General features: G+C 53.7%; 2 protein-coding genes across 2 annotated transcripts in view; one reads left to right on the top strand and one right to left on the bottom strand.

Moving 5' to 3' along the window:
* Nucleotides 1–695: 695 nt before the first annotated feature.
* On the bottom strand, nucleotides 696–9,695 carry LOC129129301 (multidrug and toxin extrusion protein 2-like). Its single transcript, XM_054647100.2, has 17 exons — nucleotides 9,581–9,695; nucleotides 7,682–7,783; nucleotides 7,192–7,260; nucleotides 6,718–6,866; nucleotides 6,531–6,573; nucleotides 5,910–5,954; nucleotides 5,430–5,527; nucleotides 5,092–5,189; nucleotides 4,688–4,801; nucleotides 4,425–4,492; nucleotides 4,049–4,157; nucleotides 3,582–3,657; nucleotides 3,211–3,280; nucleotides 2,532–2,664; nucleotides 2,153–2,247; nucleotides 1,839–1,920; nucleotides 696–1,490 (listed from the first exon to the last, which is right to left on the bottom strand). Exons 1-17 carry the CDS (start codon nucleotides 9,674–9,676, stop codon nucleotides 1,255–1,257), a joined length of 1,683 nt encoding a protein of 560 aa, XP_054503075.2. The 5' UTR covers nucleotides 9,677–9,695; the 3' UTR covers nucleotides 696–1,254.
* A 5,323-nt stretch (nucleotides 9,696–15,018) lies between these two features.
* Nucleotides 15,019–19,306, top strand: part of NXN (nucleoredoxin) — a 47,290-nt gene continuing 43,002 nt past the window's right edge. The window contains exon 1 of the mRNA XM_054646843.2: nucleotides 15,019–15,402. Coding sequence (XP_054502818.1) covers nucleotides 15,085–15,402 — 318 coding nt within the window. The 5' untranslated portion in view covers nucleotides 15,019–15,084. The remainder of the gene's footprint in view (nucleotides 15,403–19,306) is intronic.

Raw genomic sequence — 19,306 nt, 5'->3', positions numbered from 1 at the left:
CTCACTCCCATCACAGTGGCCAAGACAAGCCGGCCCCTTGGCTCCTGCTGTCCTGGCACAGCCCCGCCGTGTCGGGTTTCACTGGCACCGCTCCCCCGGAGCCCGAATGGGGATGGGAGATGCTGCCAGTGCAGCCCCCAGCTGCACGGAGTGGGCTGGGATAACGCGTGGCACACAGTGAGGCACCTCCCTGCCATCCCAAACCTACCGGGGCTCTGAGCAGGGCAGGGTCTGCCCCGTCCTCCCGCTGGTGCTGGGGCTGGTGGCACGCTCCAACTCGGTGTCACGTTTTTTCATTCACAGGCCAGCAGCACCAGGAGAGCTGTGGGGTGACAGGGGGGTGCACACACCTGTATGAGGTATTGACCTCCCAGCGCCCAGCAGCTGACATGTCACAGTCACCCAGGGGCAGGTGAGAGCCCGGGCCAGGCCCGGGGGGACGCAGGGCTGGGCTGGCTGCATTGTGACATGGGGCAGTTCCCTGGTGGTTGAGCAACACAGTCTCCCTCTTCTAGCGCTCAACAGTGCTGACAACAACAAATCTTGCTTTTGTACCCGAGGGGAAGAGGGGTAACACTGTGTCTGGAGCCAGCCCCAAACCTCAGGGCCAGGAGCACACCCACAATCTTCCCTCTCAAGAGCACAGTCCTGCCAATGACCAGGGTCACGCTCACACCATATTAAACAGCCCAACGTTTACTCAGAAAACTTTATTGTATCAAAATCCCACCTTACAAAAGTGTAAAGAAGAGTTGCTTTAGGCCCTGTGCCCGCCCTGCAGAGGGAGAGCAGGGTCAAGGCCAGCAGCCAGCACCCAAGAGCAGAGTCTGACATCTTCCAGCAAAATCCATTTTGTTCCACAGCTGCTGCAAGTGACATTTGCCACCTCAAGATGCTGTGTGAGGAAATGTGCTGCGGGCAGCAGGAGCCTCTGCCATGAGCAAATGACACGGTCCAATGTCCCCAGAGAGCAGGACAGCAGCACCAGGGCCCTGTCTGCTCTCATCCACCTCTGATGAGTGACACCCCAGTGCAGAGCAGGAGAGGAACCAGCTCTCCAGCCTTTTTTCCCAGGTGCCACATCCTCACCCCCTTTAAGAACTCTGCGTGTGGGATAAAACGTTGTGAGCTAACCAGAAACCGTGCAAAGGGACTTTTTGTAAGGCACTGTGGGGGAATCCCTCCCCCTCCCCATCCTCTGGGACATTGCCCTGTGCCCTCCTGCTCCATGCACAGCTCCCCAGTGTCCCTGCTTTATCCATTGCCAGTCAGGAGCCGGACCAGGATTCCCACCAGCAGGACAGCGATGGCAGCAGCAGCAGCCAGGCCTCGGCGGAGCAGCACAGCTCTCCATGGCACAGGGGGAAGGGCAGGGACCACAGCAGGCTCCTCCTGAGGGCTGAGCTCATGGCCAGGCTGCCTCTCAGCCATCACCATGCTCTCAGGTAGGACCGTGGTGTCCCTGGTGTCCGTGTCAAGGGAGGTGTAACCTGTGGGACAGACAGAGCTGCAGGGAGGCTGCACAAGCACCTGTGACAGTCCTCAGGGTCCCTTCACAAGGCTTGGGGACACTGGGACATACAGCCTGCACCTGTGACAGTCCTCAGGGTCCCTTCACAAGGCTTGGGGACACTGGGACACACAGCTGCAAGCTGTATCTTGTACCCCATTGCTCAGTGCAGGAGAAGTGACACTGGCTCAGGGCCAGCAGCAGGCTCTGTGCTCTTTCCAGCCATTTGAGCCTCCAGGACAGACGTGGTTGCCACAGTTGGGAAGGAAAGGAAGGGGTTGGGTGGAGGATTTGGGCTCCCTGCCTGGTGTCAGGCCTGGCTGCATACCCACAGCAGATGTTTTGACAGCAGCTGTGCCATTGGAGTTCACATCTTCCACTTGTTCTTTCATTCCAGCTCGGACTTGAGCCTGAAAACACAGGGAAGAGTTGTTCTTCTCAGGGCAAGGGTGTCCTGCCCAGCCCAAAAAACCCTCCACTCTCCCAAGACAAGCATTCTCAGTACCAAACTGCTCCTCTGCTACAGGAGGAGGACAGACCCCAGTTCACTTCTGCCACCTCCCAGAGGGCTGTAGTGTTGGACTGAAACAGGAGTTAACTCAGCACTTTTCAAGAACTACCAGAGAAAAGCACAATTCTCACCTCCTCTGCAGCTTTCCTCCAATCCATGCGGATGACAAAAGCCAAGAAGGAAAGGGCTTGCACGGAGATGCAAATGATCATCCCAACCCACAGACCTGCAGCAGTGGGAAGTTCCTTCAGGGAAAAGCTTGAGGAAAACCTGCCTTTGCCAGTCATTGCCAGAATGTCCAAGGACTTCAGCCCAAGAACTTTCAAGGAAACAGCTCCTGGGGAAGCTGGGAGTAAGCCTGGATTTACTGGGACCAACTCAGCGCCCGCCCCAACCACAGCAGTGTCCAATCCAGCCCCGCTGACCCAAAGGAAGATCCAGGCACGAGTTCCAGGGCTCAGCCTTTGCTCCACACAGCTCAAAACCACACCAGCTGGAGGGAACACGTACCTAAGACCCCCATCCTGGCTGCAAACATCAGGGAGATGCCGATGGGGAAGCCCAGGGTGTAATATCCCACGGCGTTGGCCATGGCGCCCAGCTTCTGCCGGCCCGTGCCCCGCAGCACCCCGCCACACGTGGCCTGAGGAGAGGGACACGGTGTCACTGCCAGGGGCTCCAGGGCATGGCACAGCCCTGGGGACAGGGAAACCCACAGCACTGCCCCACCCAGCCAAGAGGCAGCAAAGCTACATTCTGGAGCATGTGGTGTGGGGCTCGTCTCGCTCCAGGTGGCAACACAGACACAGAGCAGATCCCAAAGAGATCCCCAAGGTGCCTCCCCCAGGACATGACAGGAGGAAACAGGCCAGAATTACTGTCTGTTGAGTATCCCAGTGTGCTGGGAGAGCCTGGTATCTCTGGAGAGCCAGCTGCTCACTTGTGTTGCTATGATAAACCAGTAAAAAGCTGGGGCTGTGGCCAGGGGAAAAGAGGAGGAAAAGCTGAGGTGTCTGCAGCACTGCCAAGGGGCAGCCACAGGCACAGAGGTGCAAAAGGTAACACAAGCAGCTGCTTTGATAGTTTCTCAGTTGGCTTCTCTGGATCATTTTAAGAGGTCCAGAGTGGGCTTCAGGCAGCTTTTGCCCAAGCTGCAGGGAAGAGTCACTGCATGTGCTGCAACACTCACTGCTGTGGCATCCAGCAAGTGGAATGGACCAAAGATGAGCATCACTCTGGACACCAAGGTGACAATCTCCCTGTTGGGAAGAGGGATGGATTGATCAGGGGAAGCAGCACCACCTGGTCCCTGGTTCTCACATATCCTCCTCAATCAACCACAAAGGCTGATCCCAGTTTTCTGATCCCAGCCTGGTTCCATGGTAGTGTCCCAGTGTTAGAAGCAGCTGTGCTGCCCAGGGATGCTGGGAAATGGGGAGAAACCTTTGAGGAACCTTTGCCAGATAGGGGTTTATGAACTCTTATCTGTCAGCAGCTTCTGGGGTATAAATAACAGCCTCCAGGAAGGCAATAGTACTTAAAAGAAAGCTGTTAACCCACGTGTCATTGGTGAAGATGTATCCCACCACGTTCCTTAGGCTCCCCAGTAATGCTGCAACCACCACAGCGAAAACTCCTGAAAGAAAAAGGAACAGTCAAATTGCTTCAAGGGCAGCACATCCTGCTCCTGACCCAGGCCCACACCTCAGGGGCTCCATGTGGTGGTGGCTGGACTTCAGTGACCTCAAATGATACTGCAGCAGAGGACAAGTCTGTTTTCCTCTCACTCTCCCCAGATATCCCCTCTACCCTCTGGAGTGTGAGGACAGAACATTAAGCTGCATTTTTAATTATCAAAGCCTTTGCACCAGGCTCATAGCAGAAAAGATGAATCAGGATCTTGCCTTGCCCAAAGGGTCCAAACAAGTGGGACTGGGTTCCTATGGGAGGTCCCCAGCCTTGGGGGAGGGAACCTGAAGCATTTGCTGATAACTGCCCTTTATTCTGCTCTGCAGGACTGCACTGACCTGTGCACAGCAGTGCAGTGATGCAGGAGGTCTTGGCTTGCTCCACATTCCCTGCTCCCAGGGCATTCCCCACTCTGACACTCGCAGCCACGCTGATGCCCAGAGGCACCTGAGAAGCAGGAGACAACAGGGGGTGAGAGTGACAGAGCCTGCAGGGACACCAGAGCCTGCAGGGACACCAGAGCCTGCAGGGATTTTCTTCTTCTGGGGACAAACTGGGATTGCTGCAGTGAAGGGATTTCCCATCTGCAGCACACCCTGGAGAGGCACCACTTGCCTGGTACCAAGCCCTGCATCCCAGCTCAGCTCTGATCCACAGGGTCACTTTTTTGGGGTTCCTCTCAGGCTGTTTAGGGTCTCACACCCCAGCCCTTACCATGTAGGCCACACAGGCGAGCTCGTAGATGACAGATTGTGCACCCAGCTCCACCACACTGATCAGCCCTGGAAAAGATTTGCCACCTCCTTCACTGGCTGAAAAGGAGGCACCTGTCCCCATGGGATGGATGGGAACACCTGCAGTGTCCTGCAGATGCCCCTGTAGGTGAGGAGGCTGCTGCTGGCAGGGCCAGGGGGCTCTGGGGACACCCTCAAGCAGCAGCCACCAGGCACCAGAGGGAAAAGAGGATTTGGACTCACCAGCCAAGAAGCTCCCAATCTCAAAGGTCCACCACTCAATGCACATCATGACCATGCCAGGCACTGCCAGCCAGATGAAGGAGCCCCAGTCCACGAGGCACTCCCTGCTCCAGCCTGACAGGAGGAGGTGAAGCAGAATGAACATGTGTTGTTATCCTAAAGGGGAGCCACATCCACTCTCTGAGGACAATCCCCCTCTGCAGCTCACAGGACATCAGCCCAGGATGCTGCTGTGCCATTCCTGAGACAGGATATTTGACAAGAATGTGTTTGGAGCTACAGTAAAGGCCTTGAGGACATGGCTGCAGCACCTTCCCACTGTGAGGGGATGGCAATGCCTTTGCCACATGCTGGTGACAATGCCAAAGACGCTGATATTCTGAAGGGTTAAGATAGAACAGTACCTCCCCAGGTCTTCACATGGATCTTCCTCCACCACATGTAAAGGACGAGGAGGATGGCCTGGGTGTACTGAGAAACCATGTTAGCCCAGGCAGAGCCCCTGGGGAGAGACAGGCAGATTACAAGTGACATCCGTGCCCACCTCCCCAGCCACAGCAGGACAGAGCCCAGGGCACCCACAGCAACCTTGCTGCAGATATGGGACAGACCCCTCCAGCCTCAGCTTTGCTGGGGTTTGGAGGGAGGGGGTGGCAGCACTGGGCACACAGGGAACCCCCTCATGCCCTGAGCAAAGCCCTGCACCCAGGGAGAGCCTGTGCCCAGCCCTGCTCACACTTACACCATGCCCAGCTTCAGAGCATAGAGGAGGAAGGCGTTCATGGCTGCATTGAGGATGTTGGCTGCAATCCCTGTCACCACCTGAGGCATTATGATCTCCTGGAAGCCAAGGAGGAACTTTGGAGTTTGCTTCCCCAAAAGGCAGCCCAAGCCCCATCCAGTGAGCACAATGGAGACCTCCAGCAATGCCCAAGGAGAAAGCCAAGAAGGCAGCTCCTGTTCCAGGTGAGGCTGGGCTGTGTGAGACAGGCAGGAGGTGACAAGCAGAGCTCAGGAGCTGGTACAACCCATAAAACACAGAGTTGGGAAATAGGAAATGGAGCCAGCTAAGAGTGGTTCCCCTGAGCTCAGCCAGGGCTGGCTCATCCCACATTGCCCAGCCCAGCTCTCCCTGGAACACGGTGAACTGAGATCCCCAAGTTTATCCATGTTCTGGGAATACCTGCATTCCAAGGCCAGGAGCTGGCCAGTTATACAATACCTGACTCAGTAAATATCTTGTCAGCAGCTGGTACAGAAACGCCGCCTGCAAAAGCCAGGATTCAGTTCATCACCACACTGTGACCACTGCACACCGACACACCAACCCCCTGCACCTTCCCCCAAAGCCCCTGTGCTCCAGCTGAAGCACTGCCAGCACCCAAAACCAAGAGAGACAAAAAGCACATCTCATTCCCATTGGGAAGGCAGATCGGTCTCCAAATGGGAAATCTCCAACGCTTCCTCGTCAGCGTGAGAAAGGCTGGAAAGCTTGGAAGGATAAACCCACAGACCCTTATCCCACAGGGGTTCTGCTCCCTGCCTCAGAGGAGTCAGCTGTGAGTGTGGGAACAGCTCCAGCCTTTATCTTGGGGCTAAGAGTGAGCCTGGAGGCCCTGGTTCCAATGTCCATCACAGGTTTTGTGGCCACAGCAAAAGCCATTGCACAGGAAGATGAGAGATGTTTGCTGGTCCAACAGCTGCTGGCCTGTGCACATCCTGCAAGGCACAAGGGCTGTACAGCCCTAAAGCTGCCCTGTGAGGCACACAGCAAAGGCCTTCCCTCCTTTCCCTGGTGTTCCTAAGGTACTCAGAGCTGCTAGCAGCTTTAGCAGAGACTTACAGGAAGAGCTGGAATAAAGATCATCACGTAGAGCTGAGTTAACCTGGAAAGAGAGTTGTTTCCCCAGTTAATGATCCAGCAAAGCAAGAGCCAAGCCAAACAGAGCTGCACTCGAGCTCCAGAGAGCCTTGATTTCAACACTCCATGGCAAATGCCTGATCCAGAAGGGCTGGATCTCACCCCTGACCTGGAGACCTCGGGGTCCTGTCGGATGAGCAGGAGGATGCTCTCGGTGTTGATGAAGAGGGCCCAGCAAGGGAAGCAGAAGAGCAGCAGGATGAGGATGCCTCGCTGCAGGATGGTGCCCACCTGCTTCAGGTTCTTGCTGCCGTAGGTCTGGGTCAGGAGAGAGCATCAAGGTGGGCATCACAGGGAGCCAAGGGGGCTGGGCAACAACAGGACAGCTAAATGCCTTTCTTATGCCTTGCAGCTGCAGATACCAGGCTGGTTGGGTGCAGCTCGCAGATTGCAAATCCTTTGGCACCCAGGCATGACCCAGAGCTCCTTGGGGAAGGAGCAGGCTCCAGCCAGAGCATTTCCAACCCTGTTCTGTCTGGAAGCTGCCACTGCCCTGCCCTTTGTGCTCAGATCACGCTGCACAGGAGGTGAGACACCCCCAGCAAACACTCCCAGGCACAGGAAAGGGGGAGCTGCTACTGACCTGGGTCATCAGCGTGTCACATGCTGAGGCTAAGCCAGCACCGATGGAGATTCCTGTCACGTTGATAACCTGGGGGAGAGACAGGGCAAGCTGGCCCACAGCACTGCCTCCCTCCCAGCTGGGTGGGGAGACAGCTCTGCTGCAAGTTTCTGGGAAGTTTTCCAGTCCTTCTCTATTTCTCAGAATAACACAGTCTGGTTAACTAAAGGCTCTTCTAGCAAGGGGTGAAGATCTAAAGCACCACAACAAACAGTGCTGCTCCTGGCTACATGCCCGGGTCTGCTGGGTTCAGGGAGCTGGCCAGAGGCTCTCAGGTGCTGGCCTTGCACTGGCACTGCTCAGCTCCCCTCTCCTGCCTGTGCTCAGGGCAAAAAAAAACCCCAGGGCCCTCACATATACATTCCTACAGATCGGGTTTTTCAGTTCTTCAGTTTTTGGTGACACGTAATTAATGTGTTTTAAATCCAAGAGGAATTGGAGCAATACATACAGACACAGCCAGGGTCACAGCATCCAGCTCAGCTTTCCCCAGGTGGCCACAGAAGATGGAGCTGACCACGCTGATCAGGAACCCCAGCAGCTGGGCAAAGAACTAGGATGAGAGGAGAAGGAGATGGTGAGATGAGGACCTGTTAGGGCTTGTGGAACACCACGCCTGCCCCAGGAGATGGACTATGAACACTCAGGTTTCCTTGTGCTTCTGTCCATGCCTCGAGGCCAGGGCTCTGCTGAGGTCCTGGGAGCCCATCCCTGCTTGCCAACACTGCTGGGCAGGGAGGCAGCTCCAGCACTCAAGCAGGCCCTCAGTAGCTTTGTCTTTCAAAGCCAACATCTACCTGCCCCGTGGTATTTTGGTGTTACACAGCCACTCTGCCAGATGACCCCATTTAAGAGAGGCTTAAGGGCTTCACTAGAAATCCTCTTTTCCAGGATGAAGGCTGAACAGAGAAGGGAAAATAAAACATCCCAGTGCTTTTCCACATTTGCGTGCATCTGTGGAAAACTATCCTCCAAAACCACAACATCCTCTCCTCCTGGAGGGACACCAAGGCCAGTCTGTGAGCTCCCTGCCAGCAGTGTGCAACAATGCTGCAGCAGAGATTGCACTCCAGACCTCCTTTTCCCTTGGCAAGAGGATGTCTCCCTTGCAGGCATCCAGGGCACGGAGTCATGGCACAGCTTGAAACAGATGGGCAGGAGTTAGGGACATTTATACCCACTGAGGGGTGGGCACAGCTGGAAACCATGCCCAGGAGCTGTTCATGCTCCTTCCCACACAGCAGTTGGCAAGACAAGAGCCCAGAGCTGCTGGAAAACCAGCTCTGAGGGGTCAGAGGAAGAGCAGAATAATCCCTTCTCCTCTGCAGACCTCCCAGTGCTGCCTGCAGATGCAGGCCCAGGCATGTTCGACCCACTGCTGTGAGTAATCCCCACAGGAGGGGTTTGTACCTCCAGCATCATCCCAACACAGCGTTTATCATGGAATGATCAGCAAACAGCAGCTGTAGGTTGGGGTTGGAGGTGTCTGTGCACATGGAGGAGCAGACTGTGCTGCAGGCAGGATGGTTGAGGGGATTGAGAGGGTTTAATGTGCTCATCTACAGAAACTGAAACTAGTCCAGGCTTCTTCTGCTGATGGAACACAGCAGGTCAGGGATTTGATGTCAGGGAGGGTGCCTCTGAGATGTTTAACAGTTGGTATTTATTTACCAGATATAGCAGAAGACTAAAAGCACAGACGTTCACACACGAGTGATTGGGAGCAGGGCTGTGGTGCGTGGTTCCCCTCTGCAGAAGCCTCTGCAAAACGTGCTCAGCACTGTCTGTGCCAGCTACCAAAGGGTCATTTCCCTCCAGAGGGTCCAGACAAATGGCAAACGGCAGCTCCAGTCCAGGGAGGATTTCAGGACAGCGAGCACCGGGCACCCAGAGCCCGCTGGAAGGGCCAGATATGGAGCTGGCACTAAGCAAAGTGCCACTTGTCACCCAAGGGGTGAGTGGCAGTGCCAGGGCTCAGGCCTGGTTTCACAGAGCAGTTTAACAGCTTAGTCCCCCTCCCCGAGCCCACCAGCGCTGTTCCACAGCCGAGCTGCAGGGAAGCAGGGACCACGCTGGGCAGCAGTTAGAGCGCCTGGGGCAAAGAATAAGGACACGGGCGGCAACCAGGCTCGGGGAGCGGCCGAGGGACCGCGGTCGCAGAGCCGTACCCGGAGGCTGGAGGCAGCCGAAACCCGGCGGGACGGGACCAGCAGTGCCTGAAATCTCCCTCCTGAGCATCCCGGAGCGCCCGGGGATGCGGACAGCCGAGCCCCGCCACGATCCCCATGCCGGGGAGCGTCCCCCGGGTGTCCCCTGTGTCCCTCCCGCCTCACCCCGCCCAGGCTCTCACCACGGGCCCCGCCAGCCGGGCCAGCTCCAAGCACTCGTGCCGTGCGCCCGCGGGCAGGAGGCGCCGGGCGCTCCGCAGGCACCGCGCTGCCGCCATCGCCGCCACCCCGGCCACCCCCGCCCGCCTTATGGGCACGGCACGGCCGCCTCCGCCCCCGGGGCCGCGGGGCTGTGGGCGGGGCGGAACGGCTCGGCACGGCTCGGTACGGCTCGGCTTGGCTCGGCTCGGCAGCTCCGTGCTCCGGGCTGGGAGCGGGAGTCGCACGGCCGCGCTCCGGCAGCCGGGCAGTCCCCGCACACACGTGTTGGTGCCCAGAGCCCGTCGCGGGGAATTTGGGGATTGGGGATCCCCTGCCGGTGATGGTGGTCTGGGGATCTGCTGTGCAAAGGGCAGGGGACCTCCCCTGTTTGTTCAGCGGCATCTGGAGCTCTCCTGCTCGCCGGCTCTGCGATGGGGATTCCCTGAGGAGACACGCGTTGATCAGAGGGTCACCAGAGGCCCAGAGACCCCCGGGTGGTGGTTATGGACTGGGAGAACTCCTTGTGGGACGATGGTTTAGGACGCCCAAGGTGCTGTCTCCTCCCTAATACAGGAGCTGGCAAATGTAGGAATGGGACATCCGAGCAAAGGAATGTCCCCTCTGCCACCAGCGTCATGGAAACAGCCGGCTCTGGGCAGCCTCCCCTTCTCCATCCACTCACCAACACCCGGTGAGCAGGGATTGTCCCTGATCCAGGGATTGCCACCCAGCAGTGCCCAGCGGTGCAGGGTGAGGAGGTTGGAATGGCTGTGTTCGCCCAGCACTTGGCAAAAAGGAGATTTGGTTTGGTCGGAGTCTGGGTTGTTACAGGAGTGAAATTTTACCTAAGTGCTGGTAACCAAGTAGCTGTAACCAAACCTATTGCTAACGCATGGAAAATTGCAGTGGAAAGTGGGTCTCGGTTTTCCAGCTGTTTAAATGCTGCCCTGGGGCTTTATAGCTGTGGTGTCACCAGCTCGAAATATAATGTCTTGTTAATGTTTCACTTATCCCCTTGTCCCTTCAGATACGATGTGACATCATGAAAAATCGCATAGTAGCGGTGGTGAGTCACAGTCATTCTGATTTTATGTGCCGTGATAAAATCAGGGTATTTCCGGACAAAAGAGTGCTCCTCTCAATGATCTTTCCCTCCTCTCCTGTGGGTGCAGGATGGTGCTGCAGGGACAGCTCTGAAGAAACAGAAATGGTTATGGGAAAAGGTGATAACTGGTGGTGTGACTGTCACCAGCCTGGCTGCGAGATGGCCGGAGGGCTCCTGCCGTGCCTTATCTCCCGTGGAGGCAGAGGGGAAACGATAAGGCTCAGATGGGGTTATTCATGGTCCTAAACGAGCAGTGCAAGTGTGAGTCCCTTTGAAGTTTACTGGTGACCCTGCTGAGATCAATACCCCGGGCTGGTGAAGAGCAGGGAGAGAATCGGGCAGAAACCTGGGGGGAAAGGGCTTTGAAAATAAAAAGGGTCATCTTTACAAGCTTGGGGAGAAAAACTCCCTCCCAGTCCCAGGAGCCAGGTCCTGGATTATCCCCCAGAAACCAAATACACACAGAAGGGCTGGGGTTGAAATCAGTTTCCTTGTATTTTGCTGGTGTTGTTTGAAATCACCTCGGGTCACTTTCAGAAGCGCTGGTTTGTGTTTCTGTGGTTACACGTGGATCCCAGTCCTGCTGGAAAGTGGCAGAACGGGTACCTCGGACTTGGCTGGATGAGCAAGGGTGCCCTGAGGCCGCAGGCACAACAGACCTGGCACTGCCTCCACCTCTGTGACAGGGATAAGGACCTTGCCAGCAGCTGGATTCAGCAGGACTTATCTTCTGACGAGGATGGTCAAAGGTACCACGAGCTGCCCTCAGCAATCCGGATATTAACAGGATTGCAACACAGCCGGAGGAATTTGAAGGGTCAAACTCCGTACGGTTGTTTCAGACCCCCAGTGGATCCATAGCAGCGTTTTGGGAGGCCGGTACCTTAACACAGAGCAGTTTGAAGGAGTTAATGTGTGACCAGCCCCAGGGGCTGTCCTGCTGGAGCTGGTTTCGGCAGCCGGGACACTGTGCAGTCCTCAGCAATGCTGATGTGACTGCAGAAGAAAAAAACTGAGAGGAGAAGGATTGCAGTTGACTTGCATCATGTGCAGAGCAGAATTAGCTCCTGTTTTCCCTGCAGATTCCCCACAGGATGGTTACCCCAGGCTTTCTCTGGGTATGGATGTCCATAATCTGAATCACAGACAACATCTCGCTGCTAAAATGCACCCCACAAACGTGCTCGTGATTGAGAGCTGCCCAATAAGGAGAATGCCAGGACACAATGGGTTCATGTCAAGCACTGAACTGTTTGGAGTGTGTCCCTTTCCTCTAAGGCACCTTGCTGTGGCTGATGTCCACACACTGTGGAAGATCCACTGCCCTCAGTGCAACGTGGAGTTCAGGATGCAACTGAATTAAAAACTGGGGAGCCTTTTGCAATCAAATTAAGGTTTTATATAAGTTTCGTACCTTAGATCAGATGATCAGAGCCATCAGTGGATACTTTAGGGTAACCCTGCTGTTTCAGTGCCGCATCCAGATGGTTTTTGAACCCACCACCACCCTGGGCAGCCTCTTCCAGGGCTCGGCCACCCTTTTGGTGAAGAATCTTTCCCAGATATCCATCCTATTGCAGCTCGAGGCCGTTTCCTCCTGTCCTGGGCGGACAGACTGCCGCACACCTGGCTGCGATCTCTCCGCAGGGAGCTCTGGAGCTCCATAAAGTCCCTTCGAGCCTTTCCTTTTCCCGGCCGCGCTGTCCCCGCTCGCTGCCCGGTGGCGGTGGCGGTCCCCGCTTGCCGTGCGCGCTGTCCCCGGCAGATGGCACCGGAGCCCCGCGGTCCCTCCGCAGCACCGGGAGGGAACGGGGGGGACACGGATCCCCTTTTCCTGCCGCTCTTCTCTCCGCTCCTCGGGCTCGGCGCTTTTAACCCTGCCTCATTTCGCCGGTGTTCGTATTTTTCAAGACACTAATGAGCTGATTTTTCAAGACCTTAATGTTTAATAGACACCGGGTGTCTGTTAAACATGCAGGGAAATCCCAAAATGTGCCAATCATTAGCCAAATATACGCCAAATATTTTTGGGAAAAAATACTCGCTAAATATGCTTGGAAAAAATGTATATTTGAAATAATATACTAAAATAAAAAATAAAAATAAACTATAAATTATAAATATAAATATACCTACAAATATAGATATAAATATAAATATATATAACATATAATATATAAGTATATAACGATATAATGATATAATAATGTATAATATGATAATAATAAATATATGTATAATAAATCAATTTTATTTTATAAATAAACTAAATATAATAAACTAAGATATATAAAAAATATAATAGTTATAATATAATAAACTAAATATATTTGAAAAAAATACTTGCTAAATACTTAAGTGAAAAATATAGTATGTACTAGTCAACTAGGGTGTAATATTAAATAAAAAACCCTCACTACTTATGAAAAATAAATAGGAGCTGGAAAAATGCTGATAGGCAGTGGCTCTATATGGACAAGAAATTTCTTGTTAAAAACCTTGGGATGCTGTCCTGACTCTTTAATTCTAGTTTCTCAAGCTGGTTCTCAAATGGGCATCCTGAATCTGTGATTCTGCTGCAGAACCAGCACCTCACCCACCACATTTTAAGCTCTCTCATGGTGTAACTTCAGTTCAGTCACACCTCACCTTGTGATTTGTTTTTTTCATTAAGAACAGCTGTTTCCTCATTTTATTTTATTGTTCCTTAAGAGAGAAATGCTTTCGACTTTTTCTGTGTTTCAGAGCATCTTCCTCCTTCTTTGTTCACTAAAAGCAGGGCCAGACGTATTAACTGCAGCCATAAATATTTTTACAGCAGAATATTTATCTTGCTGCATGGGTTGGTTGAGTTCAGGGTTGCAGACTTAAAAAACAGCTTCCCTGCCCTGAAGAACCCAGATACTTAATTAAGGCAGATAAGGAAGGACAAATAAAAAACAAGACAAAACTTCTCCTCCTTTGAACCACCTCAAGGGAGCAGGTCTTGGCAAGAGAAAAGAGAGATTGTAAAGCTGAAATAATAAGAATAATGATAATTAATTGTATTTATAAAGCATCCCCTAATGGCTCTGGATGCTACACAACGATTTTAAATACAATGGAAAGCAACAACAGTAACGAGAAACCAAATAAGGAAGGGTTGTAAAAATGAAGGTGTTTATTGCAGTAGATAGTAAGATTTCAGTGCGCTGTTTTGGGGCTCTTCTGCAGCATGGACATCAGTCGGGAGCAGCTGAGGATCCCGCAGTGAATTCTGCAGGCTTGCAGATTGCAGACTTTGATTACACAAAGAGCAAATACATTTTACAGCCTGGTTTGCATGTCACTGTCTCTGCTTTATTTCCTTTCTGTATCCCAGCCAGACAGACGGTGTAACTCAACGCAGCCCAATTTATGTTTATGCTTCTGGATTGGCTTTCAGGTTTTTCTGCCTGCATCCGATAGGGGTAAATATGTATTTATGTTCGATTTTGGAAACAAAGAAGGGAATAAATCTGTGGGCTTTGGGGGAGGCTGGATCTACCCTCATGGGGGAGTCACAGAATGGTTTGGGTTGGAAAGGAGCTTATGGAAGGAGCCCAGGGAGGAATGGCTGAGGGAGTTGGGGATGTTTAGCCTGGAGAAAAGGAGGCTCAGGGGTGACTTTATCATTCTCTATTAATTATTGAAAGGAGGTTGTGGCCAGGTGAAGTCTGCACCCAGGTGGAGGGTCTGAGCCTCTGCTCCAGGTAACAGCGAGAGGACAAGAGGATGGTCTTAAACTGCACCAGGGGAGGTTTAGGCTGGACATTAGGAAGAAGTTCTTCACAGAAAAAGGGATTGGGCGCTGGAATGGGCTGCTCAGGGAGGTGGTGGAGTCACCACCCCTGGAGGCGTTAAAGGAAGGCTGGATGCGCACACAGTGCCATGGGCTCTTTGACAAGGCAGTGTTCTGTCAGAGCTTGGACTCAAAGGTCTTTTCTCACCCTAGCTGGTTCTGTGCGACCCTGCGTGTGCTACCATAGGTCTCCCACAGGCCGGCAGAACCTTCCTGCTGCTGGGAGCCACATCCAGCCCGGCCTCGGACGCTCCAGGGATGGGACACCCACAGCTCTCCGAGCAAGCTGCGCCAGCGCTTCCCCTCTCAGGGAAGAATTTCCCCCCAACTCCCCACCTAAGCGTGCACAGTGCGCAGCCCGGTCCCGCCGTGCCGCTGCTCCGTGCCCGGCCTGGGCCGGCCGCGGCTCTGAGGGGCCGGGGGGGGCCGGGCCGGGGCGGCGCTGCCCGGGGCGGGGGCGGGCGCGGGGCCGCGCGGCGCGGCAGCGCCCCCTGGCGGGGCGGGGCGTGCGCGGCCGGCGGGCGCGGAGCGGAGCGGGCGCGCAGCGGGAGCGGAGCGGGATGGCGGGCGCGCTCACCGACCTGCTGGGAGAGGTGCTGGTGGCCGCCGACGGCGAGGAGGTGGCCGTGTCGGCGCTGGCCGCCCGCGGGGTCTCCTTGGTGGGGCTCTACTTCGGCTGCAGCCTCGGCGGCCCCTGCGCGCAGCTCGGCGCCAGCCTGGCCGCCTTCTACGGGCGCTTCAGGGGGGAGGCGGCGGCGGCCGGCGGGCAGCGCCTCGAGATCGTCTTCGTGTCGGCGGAGCAGGAGCAGCAGCAGTGGCAGGAGGCGGTGCGGGCCATGCCCTGGCTGGCGCTGCCCTTCGCCGACAAGCACCGCAAGGTGAGCCCCGCGGCCGCGGCCGGGCGGGGGGCGGCGGGGCGCGCCCCGGGCTTTGTCTGGGGGCCGCGGGGCTCGGCCGGGGCCGGGCGCCTTCCAGAAAGTTCCCGGGGGAGCCGGGGAAGCGGCGGGGAGGTGGCGGCTGCTGTCCCGCGGGGCGACGCCGGCTCCTGCGGGGCCTGGGAGCCGCGGTACCGGTACGAGGGGAGCCCTGGGCTGGGCACCGTGGGCACCGCCGGGCCCGCAGAGGAGCGGGGCTGCAGGTGAGGTGTGAGGGGAGCTGCTGCTCCGGGCACGGCGTCACTCCGGTGGGCACCGGGCAAGGCAGACATTGCCCTGGCAGCGGACACGGTGCCCGTGGGCTCCTGCCCGGGTTTGGGCGCAGAAAGGAGCCCCCGGCAGCCGTGGGAGGACACGCGGTGCTGGAGGAGCGAGTGAGCCCGGCTCGGCTGGCGAGGCTGCCCGGCCAGTCTGTGGGATGGGGTTTGTTCCTCTCGTTTGGTGCGTTCGGTACTCTGCAAGTTACAGCTTCTCATCCGTAGAGTTTAATCTGAAAGATAATGGACAGAAAGCACGCTAAGACCCAGACAGAGCAGGCTGTGATGAAAAGAAAGGCGCAGGCTGAGCCTCCACTTCCCAACGAGCTTGCAACGCTTAAAAGGAAAAAAAAAAAGAAACCTCTTTAGAAATCTAATCTCTGGAAGCAATTGAGTAAGAATTGAAAAGATGGTGCCCCACAGTGCCATTTCTAAACGTCTTTCTGGCGAGCGGTTGAGGCAGCGGGTGTGGGAGCAGCGGGCAGAGCCCTGGCTGGGATTGGGATAACGCTGGTACCTGCAGGGCCGGGGGTGGCTGAGCCCCCTCAGGCATCCCCCGTGTCTGGACACTGAGAGGCTGGGATGGAAGGCATGAGAGGGATGGCATCTTCCAGGATGGGTCTCTGAGCCCTGCTCTGCTCCTTAGGTGAAGGAATTGTTTAAGGAATAGTTGGCTGTTGTCTGGCAGCGCCGTGTGATGTCCCTGCTGCTGAGAAGAGATGTAGCTTTGAAATATGGATTTGCTGTTTTTTCCCTCATTTGCTGCCGGTTTTTTTGTCACTAAGCCCCCAGTTCTGCAAAAACTCGTGTATTTAACGCCGTGCACCTGGATGATAGTGCTGCCCAAGGCCCCCAGTTTGCCCCTTTGAAGTCCAGGCACTTCTAACTGGGAGCTCACCCAAGTGCTCGGGATCTGAGCAGTTCCATTAATCAGAGGAGCTGCAACCTTCAGAGAAACTACAGTTTAACTCAGGTTTCTTTTAAACCAAACCCTCTTCCTACAGGGATGTGAAAATGCTGTGGTTCCAATTAGTAGCTGACCGTTTCCCTACAGAACATTTCAGATTATTTAGATGGTGGGACTTCTGCTTGCCGTATTTGCTTTAAAAATTCCACTGCAATGTAGTTAAATGGTCGGGAAATCATAGAAGTGGAAGGTGGCATTAATTTTACATGCTGGCCAATGCTTCCATCTATTAGATTGCAAGAAAACATGAAATAAAAAGATTATGGGGTCTTAAACTCTTATTCCAAGAAGCCCTGAGTTAAATTCAGGATTATTTTTGTGTGGAGTGTAAAGTAATTGAAGCTCGTGCTGTATATTTTCAAAACTAAGCAGATGTGATGTGGCTTTGGAGGAAGCTTAATCTACGGATAACAGAGAACCTATTTGTAAGTTGTAAGGGCAATTATGTCAGGATATCAGATTTCTAAACAGGAGATTTATAACCTGTAGCTCAGGCAGTTAGAAGTTTCCTTGTATAATAGGCTGATTTTTTAAATAGTCGGGTTAATGACCTGACTCCCCAGAAAAGCACAAACTTTGTATTTTTCAAAAACATGCCAGCGAGAGCTGGGGAAGTCGAGCATATGTTCAGTACCTCACGGGCTTAATTTGTTTTAAAACAAAAGCATTAGAGGAATGTAGGCAGTGCTTTTGAGTTATGGTTCCTTTGCACTAAGGGATACTCCTAAACCCCAGCGAATTATATAGATTTATGGGAAGAAAGGGATATTGTAGATGCAGGGTAGAGACAGCAAGAGGGGTGGGAACGCTGAGAGCTCTCAGCTCCCCATCCTTGCAGGTTACAGGGCTTGTTTGGGAGAAGCTCTGCCCAGCAGGGTTGAATGTGGGTGATGACCTGGCTCAGAGTCCTCCAGAAGTCCTTTCAAGCCAACTCTTCCCATTGTGGGTTGCTTACTTTATTTACTGAGGCCATGAAAGCGTTGTGGAGAGATGATGGCTTCCTATCCTGTAGAAAAGCATCACTTTTGTTGCTCAGTGTTATTAAAAAATTTGACTTTTAAGGTCCATCTGTCATTGTCCTTCTCTGGCGTACTCTGCATTTTTCTACATCTCTCCTTCTTCCAAACCCTGGACATCAAACGTTGATAGATCTTAAAACCGAGGCTCCTTTCTGGGTTTGCAGTACAATCCCCACAGTCCTAAAAGTAAATTAGCATGTTACTCTGATGGTTATTGGGGAAAGTAGATGGAATTGTCAAAGCAAACAGCCACTCTTTGTTGAATGCCTCGGTAACTCAATAATGCTGGGGTGCAGTTACCAGGGACAGCCAGTTCAATTGGAGTAACTTCAACACACAGCAATTTTTGCCTCCAAACCAGCAATAAAAGAAAGCAGTACAAGTCAGCAAACATCTGGCCATGGGGAAAGCCTTTGATTAATGAGGAGGATGGCATTATGCCTCTGTCTGAGCCGCAGCCAGGCCTATTATTGGGTGGGGTTTTTTCAAGGACAAAACCAGAATGAGCCAAATGAGATTGGAGCCTTTAGCTCATGGTGCACGTCCCTCAGTTAGGTTGTTCAGGCCTGGATTTGAGCAGCCACAGGTAGCTTTTGGTGATTGATTTTTCTTCTGATAATGCCTGGCTGAGCAGAGCAATGGGGAGAAGATGTTACTCAGTGTCTTCGTTTTGCTTGTGGTTTTGGTTTAACATCACCCCGTTGTTGTCTGTTTGCATGGACATCTGCTCAAGTTCTGGAGGGTTGATTTAATAACAGCTTTAATATCCTGATTGCTGCTGAGAGCCCCAGTAGTGTAAACAGCCCCCATCTGCCTGCATGCCCTGATGTCCCCCAGCACCCACAGTGAGCTGTCTCCCTTCCTGCTGTCGGAAGGGTCCCAGACTTCTCCTGGTGAGCTCCACACCATCCCTGCTGCAGAGTCCACCCACACTCGGTGAATTTGGGTGCTTTTCAAGGCCTTGTGGCACACAGGCTCTTGGAGGAGTGCTGTCCTGCTGTGTTGCTGTGGGACGTCTTGGGCATCTCTGCTAAAAAATGCTGAACCATCCACATTCTCCATTGAGTAGATCCTCTCACCTGGCTCCACATAGGAGTGGGAGAAAGGAGAGTGCTGGAGGAGAAAAAGCTCTACAGTGAGGGAGCAGCAGTTTATCTTTTGCTGTTGTTTATTTGCCTTTGCTTTTGTTTTTACTTGTTAATTTCTTGGCCCAGTCGTCTTCCTCATTCTTTTTCATCTTGAAATTTCTCCTGACATTTCCTTGGTGCATCCACACAGTGCCGCAGTGGCTCTGGGGCTGTGCTTTGCCTCTCTCGTGTTTTGTGTTTTTCTACTGTATTTATGCATCTGGTTGAGTGTTGTACAGATTCTTCTTGGGAAGGCTGAGATGCTTCTGTTCTGGATTTAAACAAATGCAAAACATGTTGATTGTTTTTCTGTGATTATTCAGTCAAGTATCTGAAAACAATTTGAGGATCTCTCTTTGCTCACGCTGGTAAATTTTCTTTGGTTGGGACAGAGTGTTTTCTCTTTATCTGAACAGATCATCTGCCATGGGAGCCTCTCCTAATAAGACACCAGGTACTAATTTTGTGTGTAGACTT

This window comes from Agelaius phoeniceus, chromosome 20 (assembly GCF_051311805.1).
Source record: "Agelaius phoeniceus isolate bAgePho1 chromosome 20, bAgePho1.hap1, whole genome shotgun sequence".
Lineage (NCBI taxonomy): Eukaryota > Metazoa > Chordata > Aves > Passeriformes > Icteridae > Agelaius > Agelaius phoeniceus.
This window is presented reverse-complemented; position numbering and strand designations above follow the sequence as displayed.